This window comes from Rhopalosiphum padi, chromosome 1 (assembly GCF_020882245.1).
Source record: "Rhopalosiphum padi isolate XX-2018 chromosome 1, ASM2088224v1, whole genome shotgun sequence".
NCBI classification, from domain to species: Eukaryota; Metazoa; Arthropoda; class Insecta; order Hemiptera; family Aphididae; genus Rhopalosiphum; species Rhopalosiphum padi.
Genome location: NC_083597.1, coordinates 17,142,970 through 17,155,008, shown reverse-complemented (window position 1 = coordinate 17,155,008; position 12,039 = coordinate 17,142,970). Strand labels below are relative to the sequence as shown.

The window sequence follows — 12,039 nt, the reverse complement described above, 5'->3', positions numbered from 1 at the left end:
TGTCAAAAAGCGCGAGGTCCTGGGCAAAGGCCCTATCCAAAGGACGACCCTATACTAACTTCACGTGGTCAACATGAACGGCTTTGGTGACTAGACTAATAGTTTGTTATATAATGAGCAACGCGATTGGCGCACGACACGAATACGTGAACCGAACGGCGAACACGACTTACCAGTTCCGTTTGGATTTCTATAAACAGTGACGTCAAGTCATCGTTATTTTGTAGGCACTATAGGCATATATTATTATAATAAATTGTCTCCGTGGCTTGTAAGCGATGAGTCGGTGAATGTGTTGTTTCTTTTTTTGATTTTCAAACAACGATCGATCCGTAATATTTACGTGTTGCAATAACCAATGATTGTGTACATTATTTATCATAGTATCATACATTGTTATTATTTTTATTTGTTAAATAGTCCGATGCAGCACTGGTCGGTGTGCCACAAAAATAAATTCCATTTTAATGTCTTCGTGGGGTCACACAATTCGACGATCGAGTGAACTTGTAAACGTTACCGACCAAATATCGCAACCTTTCGTAAAATTCGCATTTTTTCCAGTCAATATTGTTTATGTATACTTATATATATGCATACGAACGTAATTTAATGACACATTTTTAGAACAACAAAAAATCTCCGTTTAATAAAAATCATTATAATAGGTCTCGTGACATCGTGTAATCTGTTCCCGAATTGCTACGATGTAGACTACACAACATACGTGTACATTGGATTGCGTCGTTTTCGGGCGTAATGATTAGAATTGGTAGTTATACTTATAACATATTAACATCCATCAGAAATTATTCTATATTTTATAGTCATTATTCCGAATATTCTTGAGATTGTTTGTTAATAATATTTTATTGATTAATGTTCGACGTTTATGATTTACATTATCGTAATAAAATTAAAAAATAATGTTATTCCATCCCAACAGTAGGGAATAGGGATATAGTGAAAAGGTTTGGCTATTATTTATTTAACCAATTACAAGTGATTAACTTAAATTGAGAATAATAATAATTTTGCGCATAACTGCATTAGATATATTAAAGTCTATGTGTTTAAAATATATAGAAATCTTCTAGTATTATGGGTTATGTTTAAAAACAATGTTACCTAATTTAGGATTTTAAGAGTAGTTTTTAAAATCAATAATCCTAGGGTGCACTACAACCAACTAAATTATAACTAAAACTGGCTTAGTGAATATCAGGGGTTATGCGTGCTAAATGTTTTTATAGGATCTATTCAGTGACGTGTTTAGGCGATACTTTGGAGTCTCAGTGGCAGACGATAGTGTGATTCTATGTCCATCATTGAATATGAATAGTGGATTGTGAATAACTAGGTAAACAATTTGATCTAGTCAATTATTAGGTACCTTGTACCTACTACCTAGATAACCAAACTATATCATACAACACAACTTATATTTTATCATAATTCTTAATTAGTATTAACTAATAATTGATCAACTTAAAAGTTCAAACAATAGCCAACAATAAATGCTCAATAATTTTTTTTTCAACTAGTCACAGGTTACTGTGCTGCGCGCCGCAGCTTGCGTTGTCTGATTATAATAATATCTATTACTATAAATTACCAATTTTGTTTGAGAATGATAAAATAAGTACCTATTACAGATATTTTATGATTTATTATATATTTATATGCAGTGGCGTGACTGGGAAAAAATCTAGCGGGAGCAATGTATAATGAATGTAATATATTTATTTTTATCAAAACCCTGACACCCCTCCCCCCTGGTTAAAATATATACCTTTAGCTTTCAAAAAATTGTCAGGGGCGGCAAGTGCCCCCTCTTGCCCCCCACAATTACGCCACTGTTTATATGTAACATGTAAGTATTTAATCTATAAAATAAGATGAATAGGTACGAAAACACACCTACACCAAAAATCAAATTTTATATAATTTTAGATATTGAGCGAATGATGAAATTACGTAGGTATTTCAACTAAAAATAACGATATTATTCATTATTGTGTTACAATTTAAAAATATCCGTGGGTGGGATATATACAACTTTAGTCTTTAACACATATTTTGATATTTTATACATACTTGTGTAATTCTTTTAGCAAAAATTAATTCAATTTACTGTTTTAATAATAGTTAAATAATTTACTTTATAAGCAATACCAAAAAATTTACTGAATGATAAAGGTTGATAGAGAATGTTTCCGCTCAGAATCGTTTTTCATAATACACAAAAATATATCATTTAATTCAAATTTATCATGTATGTATATGGTACATAACAGTAATCCCACTCAACACTTACTACAAAGCAGAGAGGTATCTACTTTCCCAACTTTTTATTTTTCATTTGTTTTAGGTATTTTTAATCTAAAGTACCTAACCATTAAAATACTATTCATGATAAGTATATCCATTGGCATTCTGAAATGCAAAGAATTTTATAGTCATTGATATGAATAGAACATTCCTCATGGAGCATTTGGTTTATTTTCCATGGTGAATAACCTTTTTGTATTTTGTAACATTTATTTGAAAATATGACGTTATCTATATAAATAAACTTACAATAAATAATGTATGTTAAGGTGATCGAACCTGCCTAGAGTTACTTAAATTAAATAAGGCACTCAATAGCAACACTTTATGGTAAAGAGAAATAACGGAACTCAGGACGGGAGTTTATCAATTGCGCTTAAAATTACCTTTTAATATACCAATTATTGCGCTCGAAACATTTTAGGGTCGATAGACCAATTGCGCTCAATACATTTTACATTACCTACGGAAAACTTAATAACCGATTTTTTTGCGAGTTAAAAGTAAAAGTCTTCCAAGTCGGTGAAACGTATAGGCTTTATACAGTTTAGTTAATGAAAATTAAAATAAAATAATATTAATAATAATAAGAGACTAGGTGGTTAAATCATAAAGATATAATTATAATAATACGATTTTGAGTTTAAGGTAATCATGATGTTTGTATTTTGTACGTTTTAAGAATAATAATATTTTTTTAAATAATAATTTGAGCATGGCAATTAGAATAATAATATTTGAATACAAACGCAATTGGTACACTAACTGAAAAATATAATTGGCGCAATTGGTACACTGACCCTAAAATATATGCAGCGCAATTGGTATATTGACCCTAGTATAAAAATTTTGTTTTAGGCGCGATTGGTCCATGCCCCTCAGGACTTATAGTAGCCAGTAGGATGGGTATTAGGTGATTACTGATTAGATATGTAGGTGCCCACAAAAGCGGTAATAAAATGTTTATTAAGTTTTTTACATATAATTATTTTAGTCTCATCATAAGGTTGGTATAAAAAAAATGTGTCTAAAAAATGTAATAGTTTGTGTTACCAATAGTCAGGAGTAATATTCATTTTTAATTTTACAATTGATATTTTATTAATTGGTTTAAAAGTTTTATATTAATAAGATTTAAATACTACCTAGAGTCCTAAACGTATTTAGCTGAATAATGACTAAAAAAAAAAAAACTAACTTAATTGTTTTTGTAATGTTTAATTACATACTTATATAAGTCTATTGATTAGTGGGATTGGGGTAGTTTGAAAGGAATAAATACAATTTTTTGTTGAGAATATGGGTGGGTTTAGCTGGTGATTATTTTTATGTGTAGATACTGTAGATCTGAATAGATGGATTAGTTAAAGGTTGTATTATTCAATACATTTAGTTGTACAACCTTTACCCAAATTGTATTTTTAAGATGGATACAGAAAGGTTTCAAATAACAGACGGAGAATGAATATTATAGGAAAAGAACAATCTATAATATATAGCTTATTTGCATAAGCTTGCAAAACAAAGGGAAAGAAATCCCTATAGTTAGTTAATAATAAAAATAAGTTAAAATTAATAAAATGGAATAATATTATGAAACAATTTAATTTTTATTGAGCAATTACAAGAAATATTTGATTTATGAAAAATAGATGCTATGTTGTTCTTGTTTCCATTTGGTGTACATATTTTTAGGAATTTTATTCATACTATTTAATTTTTCAATAAAACTGTTTCGTAATTCATTATCTACCAATTGTGTATTCATTAAAGTCTTAAGGAAGGTACCAGTAAAATATTTATTTCTAAAAACACATGCTTCTAAGACAACTCGCATTACTTGACCAGTTGATTTGAAAGATTCGAGCACCTTGACAATGTCTGATTCATGACGGTTCTGAAATATAATAAAATAAATTCAATATTATTATTTAGTACATTAACACAAAAAAAAATCTGTTAATATGTACAACTATAATATACATTGAAAATCATTGAAACATATAATCAAAACTTTAATTTCAATATCATATAGATTAGAGAATTCTTGTACATTAATATAATTGACATGTAGTCATAGTGTAAAATATTTTGAACATAGTTTAAAAAATACTACTCATTCAAATATTTTTAATATGATGACAACAAATTAATGAAAGAATACAGATAATGTTCTACTTAATCTTAAATTTGATAGTAGAAATGGCTCTGGTATTGAACTTGAACCCATAATTAATACATTTGTCAACTATTACAAAGAAACAGTAACCATTTACTGAAATTATATATTTGTAATAAAATATGGAAATATATTTTACCATGTAATTCTATTATAGAATTAAGATAATAAGTAAAGCTAAGATATTTTTAATAATGTATTACCTACCTAGTTCAATAATAAATTAAATTAGTTAAAAGGTAAAAGCAATATAGTTAACTAAATATTATTTATTTCAATGTAAATTAAATAATTTATCAATATAGAAGTATAGAACTATAGCTTTTATTAGACAAATTAGTTTAATCATTTAGCAAAAGAGTTTGCAATTTTATTACATAGAATTTTTTTAAACCTAAACTCAACTTACAGAATCAGTAAGTTATTGGTACAAATATAAATATTTAGATAATTAATATTGCTTTAAAGTTATTATTGATATTGAATTAAAATTAAGTTATATTGTTCTTTATATAGTATTAAATAAATAATAAGCTTGATTTTTTTTTACCTGACAATCGTCGTAATTTTTAAACAAACCCATGTAATCTTCTCCATGGTTTATTTTTATTAGTTGGGCTTGGGCTTTTTTGACATAATCTGACTGTACATCTCCACAAGATTCTGTAAGTTTAGGTTGCTGGAAAATTATAACAAATTAATATAAATACACTCAAATAACCAAACTTGTGAAATATTTGTGTAATTACAGTATTAATATGGGCTGCTAAAGCGGCAGGTAAATCAATTGTCAATAGTTCAGTGAGCAAAGAGTAGAATACTTTAGCAGTATCTACATTTGGTTTATATGAACTGTACCATCTGTTGTATTCTGACCAAAGACCAATTTCCAAACAACAATGACGAAAAATTAATAAAGCAGCTTTTTGCACTAAGAAACTTTTTTCTGTAGTCGATTTGGACAATGTTTGATTAAAAAATTCTTCTAGTTTTACTGTTAAATAAGTAAAATATTTATTAATAATAATATTCATATTACACTAAAAATATATAACAGATAAATAAATACATTTTAACATATGACATAGATGAGATTTAGTTTTTACAAAAGTAGAAATTAAAGACAGCAACAATTTCCAATTGGCTTTTTCTGAATGCTGAGTTAGGACATTTTGAATTAATGTATATATAACATCTTCATCAATTTCATCTAAAAACTGAAATAATTTAAATTACAAACATTAATTAATATTTAATATATTACTTAAGTTATTCGTTTTAATGTAAGTTGTAAAACAATGAAAAAGTACCATTTTGAGCATGTTATGAACAGAATCTGGAGTTTTATATAATCTATACTGTTCATATGCAATATTCAAATGGAAATTAACATCAGCTATAAGCATGTTTTTTAATATAATTTTGAATATTTTTTGAGTTGACAATTTTGTTAAATAAGATGAACATTTGAGATTTTTCAAATAGACCCATCCATCATGATTTCTTACGAGTATTAAGCTTGACTGTTAAAAATGTAGAAATAAATCTATAAATTCGAATTAACAATATTATTACACATCGATACAAGGCTGCATCTAGAAACTTTGCCTCCCCCAAAAATTTTTAAATACAGAATCATTTTTATTCGTTATGAGAAAAATGTTAAAACGCGTATAAATTAATAATAAAAAGTAATCACTAATCACATACAATTATACAAATATAATATATGATATGCAATGTATGGTATTGTATGAAATATACTGTTTAGACTCCCTCTCTCCAAAAAAAGTTTAGATATGGCCTTGTATTAATGTACATTGTACACTAAATCAGTACTTGAGTTAAAAACTGTTGAATAATTTGTATGTGTCGATCAAATTTATGGTTAGGTTCCCCAGACAATAAAATTAATAGACTGCCCAATAAGTCTGTCAAAATTTCTTGACATAGCTTTTCCTTTGATTCAGACATACAAAGAAGTGTTTTAACAATATGATCAAGATCCCACTTATAACTGAAACAAGTTTATATAATACAAGTAAAAATATTTATTAAATATTCTACTGACCATGTGATAAATTCTGTAAAGTCAACAATTTGTTTTGTATGTAGTTGCCAAATTATTTCAATGGAATATTTATTCTCCTGAAATAATAATATTAAAGATTTTATAATAATTTAAAATTTTAAAATAGAATATTGTGTACCTGAAGCCCCAAAATAGTCTTTAGTAAATTTGAATTAGTATCTTTAGAAAATTCAATGATCAAATTATCTAAAGTACCTCTATCTTTTTCATCCAACAACATACTCATATCTTTGTTTCTTATAAATAGTTCATTTAATTCTTCTACATTCTTAAATAAAAACATATTGGCACCTAAAATAAGTGTTGATCGATAATATTAATAATATAATATAATTCTAATTGATACATTAAAACATAGATCAGTATTAAAGTATGAAAAATATTTTTGTTAATTTAATTTATTAAAACCAATCAAAAAGATATTTTTTTTCCATACATATACTAATTAGTATAAATTATAAGCTAGTGTCTTTAATTTCAAAAATCATGTTTACAAATTTAAATAAATCTAGTTTTAATTAAAAATAATAATTATAGGATTTAAAGGTTAAATTAAATACAATTTTCTTTAATTATTTGATACACATTTAATTGAGTGAAATGTATTGATTATTATTACTAAAACAGAATTATTGAATAATACAAATGATAAATGCATTTTAAATTAACAACAGTCAAGAGTAATTTCTAGGCATCTAAGTTCTAATGCTTAATACTGAAACCCTTGAAAAACATGTTAATAGCTGATTAAAAATAAATAGTCAAGAATGATATTTAATCAAGTTTATTATACTCGCTAGTTGTATCACAGAATAGATTAAATTTAATCTATTTGGTGGTTGTATCTTGTATGTTAGTTAAGTAAAAAAATTATGATACCTATATTTTTATTTAGTTATTAATACATCTATATGTACTTATAATATCAATAAATATGACGACATCATAAGTAAATTAGATACATTTAGACAATTAAGACACATTGCATTATTCTAAGAAAATTTTTAATAATGTTTGATGAAATAATAATAAGATGCATGTTTGAACTATCAACTCTGTGTGCCATATCAACAAATAAGATGAATTGAAGTTAAATATAATATATAAATGCACATTAGAAGTCTATAAAAATTAATATTATAACATCAGTATTGTTCATTTAAAACTATTTTAATTATTGAGTAGTATTAAATACTAATGATGAAATACATGTGTATTATCTAATATTAGTAATGCATAAAGACATCTACTACAGTGTTTGAATTATTAATTTAGAACCATACTGAAAATAATATTATTGAACACTTAATCAATATTATAAATACAAATATTATAAAAAATATTAGCTACAAGTTTTAATAATTATAAATCAACACTAAGTTAATTTTTATTTAGTTTAGAAATGAATACATATAAACTTTCTAGGTCATCTATGTAATGTGTATAAATTTTAATTTTATTTACATTGTATTATAAATATATATTACCTAGTGTCTTTTGTGAGCTTTACTAGATATACTTTTCTGTTTCTGATTTTACTTTCACTTATGATAGTATTTTGTAGGTGTAATTTTATTTACTAAAATTATTGTTTAAATTAATTATGAGATAAGTGCAATTTTTTTTTTATATATATTAATATATCTTAATAATAACTAGTGCTATTATAAGTTAATATTTCTAGTTTCAGATAAAGAGCAATTTAAGTACCTATCTTATTTTGTAGGTAAATTATTTTTAATTGTGTGATTAAATTATAATTTTGTAAATATTGAGTAATTAGTAATTCTTTAAATCTATACTAGCTATTATCTAAATAATTGTTTTTATGAAATTTTAACAAGAAACAGCAAAAACATCAAAAAAAGTTAGCATTTGATTTTAATATGAATATTGAACAACCATGACAAACTAACCTAACTTATTAATTTTTTACTCTAGTAGTCTAGTTAATGTTTACCTCAATATGATATAAATTTATAATATTTATATTATTTATAAGTTTATAACAATATTGGCTAAATTTTATTTGTCGACTGAATGTCTGGTCTTATTGAGTGCAAGTAAATGTTGGGCAAACACTGAAATCACATTTTTTTAATAGGTCAATTCACGTTAATACATATTAAAACTAATAATATAAAATTGATACTGGTAAACCCAAATATGCTATGCTGTTTATTTGTAGAATAAGACAACACAAGATGTCTTCTTAATACATATCTCCTTACCATTTAAACTTTAAAATTTGATTATTATTTTGCTAAATCACAGGTCTTTATATGCTCAAAAATCAAAATAATAAAATACCTTTGATAACTTCGCCAAGAAATTTCGAAAAAATCTGTCAGTATTTTTTTATTAAATTGGAAATTCTAATAATTAAGATAAAGTTAACCACTATGAAGTATTTTTATAAAATTATTGAAAGAATAATTGACATTTATCATGTGGTAAAAGTTAAAAACAATCATGATGCAATATTAAAATTATTTACTAATTACTAATAAAATTAAAATAAAATAAATGTCAACGTTTTCCTTTCGTTATATACAAAAAAAAGTAAATAAAAACATTAAAAACATACTTTATCAATCTTTAAAAATTTAAATAGTAACAGAATGTAGAATAGTAGAAATGATAACACATATCTTATCTTTTTAAAACTAAACAGGCAAACGGCTGACACAAGATAAAAAAGCGCGCAACTGTCAAATTACCAAATCGAGTGCCGCGTGAGCCATGTCCTATCCATTTTTTACAAGATTTTTTTTTCAAAAATCTAAGCCACTAAAGTTATATTAAATAATAAATAGGTAATATACATAATATAATTACAATAATAAAATGACTAATGAATAATAGTATATTTATTTATAAGGATCTTCTAAGATCGTCAGATCGTGATTTCTGGTACCTATATCATTATCTTATATATAAATGAAATTGTGTATACCTATTATGATGCGGATTACGATTATGCTAACTAGCTACGTCACAAGTCGTCACTGTTTTAACCAAATTTTAATATTTTATTAACTATAGGTAATATTTATTTACTTTTTACTCTGTTTAAAAATATAATTAACAAAAATAGGAGTAAACCGGTTTAGGCCACGGATATAGATACTAACTTACCTAACCTAGGAAGCACAAAAATTCTTAAGCTTATATGTATTCTCGATTATCTGCGGAATAGGGTGGTAAGGCATCCACGGATAATCCAAAAAATTAAAATTACAAAAATATTTTAAATTTTATAATAAAAAATAAATTGGAAATTGAAATTTAACAACCAAAGTTGCGATATTTTGATTATTAGGTAATAGAACGACGTATCTCCAATGATACTGGATGGACTTATTTTTTCATTAAACGATTTAAACTTAGGTATCAACAATTACCAAAAAGTATTAGTATATATATATATTTAACAAGCGTATTGTATTTTACGTCGTTTAGTCGTTATCGAGTAATCGGCTATCACAACCAAATTAAATCAATAATGATGTATAATGTAAATATATATATTTTTTTTTGTTTACATATGTCATATAGGTATGTAGATGATTCCGCAGAAGATAACGGATAATCGAGAATACACTGTATATAATAAAAAAAGGTACAGTAAAAAGTAAAAACACGGAAAACTTAATTATTTGCTCTCGTTTTCATAAATGAATAGACCCCTAATATCACAGCTATAGTACCACACACGGACACACGATCCTATACAGACAACAAATCTATTTTAATAATGAGCGACATATTCAGTGTTTTAATTTTAATTTCACTTCAAAATCAATACTTTAAAAGCGAACTACTACAGCTCATCTTAAAACACAATTTTTTTTATAAAAATAAAAATCATTTTCATGTGGCTTCCATAATTCCATATCACGTAGGCACCTAGAAAACGAAAAGGGAGACACAATGGCTAGCGAAGCGGTCTCAATGATCTCATCCCTAACGGGCAACGACTAACGTAGTTGCACCACCATAAATAGAATTCCAAGTAAATACATAATAAACGAAGCACAAAAATAAAAAACAAAATTATGGCAAAACCATTGAAGTTAATAGCTGAATTAATACCTATCAGAAATAAAAATGTAATAAAAACTGTATAAAAAAAACAATTACCTAATGGTAATCTATATAGTCTATTCGACTAGCAGAGAATAATAATCATAAGTAGATCCAGAATAAGACACTTGAGTGCGAGTCTTACTTATATTTGATTAGCAAGAAATTCAAACTACCATGTGATACGTGCAAGTGCAACCCTTTACAAGTTATAATTTAACTCATCATTAAATAATTTACTATAACCCAAAATACTCAATTCATAAAAATAATAGAAGTAGCCATTAATCTTCTCATCATCAAGAATATTTTCAATTTTTTTAAAAAACTAATATAAACACGTAACAATTTGTAACAAAATCTAGATTTAAAGTCCAAACCGGTGTTAAATTATGTATCACAACGGAATTATTGATTAAATATGATTGTATATTTAATCGATGTCGGGATATCGAGCCATATAGTGAAAACATCCTATCGGTTCAGGCACATTTCATGTTAACGCTTTAGTAAATCGCTGTGATTTTATAAGAATTTTTTGTAATTAAAAAGTAAATCGTTCACTTGCCTGCATCCGTTAAAAATGTTTTCTATACAAGTATGAACTTGTTGTAAATTTATATTTAACAATTACCGAGTATCGACAGAGATAAAACCGAATGCTGATTTATAGCAGAAAAATACGGTCGAGGAATACCAATATTTTTAATTAGTGAGTAATGACTATCTTTTAAAAACATGACAAAAACAAAAAAAGGAAATACTAAACGAAAAAATGCAAAATTTACCCAACAAATAAGTACGACTGTGCGAGATAATACTAAACACGTAGGTTTGATGATAATATTAAATACCTACCATATAATCGGGATTTACCATTACCGAATACAAAAACCTGTAACGTTATCGTCGCATTTTTGATCGAATATTAACATAATTTAGTAGCTCGGCACCGCAATCTAAGCGATAGCAGTAATAATAGTTTTAATAATTTTATTCAAATATCCCAAAAATTTCAGCGCTCGCACACACAATATTCTATAATGTTCGTGTACGTATATTATAATGTGTTTCGAAACGGCGCGTACACGGAAAGCACACGTGCGCCAGTCACCGGCGGCAACGCGCGTGTCGTTGACCGTCGCTGTAAAAAACCCGCGAACGGGTTGACCGTCTGGCGGAGGAGGGGGACCCGTGAAGGCGGCGGCGGTGGCGGCGGTGCGGTAAGATATCGCGAGTTTGCGAAACAAGCGGCGGGGGGAGCACTGCAGAGGTTGCGGACGTGTTGTCGTAGGATTTTTGAAAAAGCTCCGGTGGGCGGCCGGTAAAGTTGTGACGAAGGGTTGGTCGT

At 26.8% G+C, this 12,039-nt stretch overlaps 1 protein-coding gene across 4 annotated transcripts; it reads right to left on the bottom strand.

The window, feature by feature from the left end:
* Positions 1-3,922: 3,922 nt before the first annotated feature.
* Positions 3,923-11,977, bottom strand: LOC132918850 (uncharacterized). 4 transcript variants are annotated; one of them, XM_060980201.1, is made up of 10 exons: positions 11,547-11,977; positions 8,090-8,181; positions 6,721-6,893; positions 6,582-6,658; positions 6,350-6,527; positions 5,821-6,033; positions 5,580-5,727; positions 5,260-5,504; positions 5,061-5,189; positions 3,923-4,228 (listed from the first exon to the last, which is right to left on the bottom strand). In XM_060980201.1, the coding sequence occupies exons 3-10, from the start codon at positions 6,883-6,885 to the stop codon at positions 3,971-3,973; spliced, it is 1,413 nt and encodes a 470-aa protein (XP_060836184.1). In that variant the 5' UTR covers positions 6,886-6,893; positions 8,090-8,181; positions 11,547-11,977; the 3' UTR covers positions 3,923-3,970. The 4 variants fall into 4 exon arrangements, with proteins under 4 accessions (XP_060836184.1, XP_060836192.1, XP_060836176.1 ...); XM_060980209.1 differs by lacking the exon at positions 11,547-11,977 and adding an exon at positions 8,913-9,168; XM_060980193.1 differs by lacking the exon at positions 8,090-8,181.
* Between the last annotated feature and the right edge of the window lie 62 nt (positions 11,978-12,039).

Bases quoted from the DNA above. Each gene is read 5' to 3' on its own strand.
- LOC132918850 (XM_060980201.1), bottom strand. From the start codon at position 6,885: ATGTTTTTATTTAAGAATGTAGAAGAATTAAATGAACTATTTATAAGA. The intron at 6,528-6,581 runs GTCAGTAGAATA...AACTTGTTTCAG, and splicing joins TTTACAGAATTTATCACATG to TTATAAGTGGGATCTTGATC. The intron at 5,190-5,259 runs GTAATTACACAA...ATAATTTTCCAG, and splicing joins TAGCAGCCCATATTAATACT to CAACCTAAACTTACAGAATC.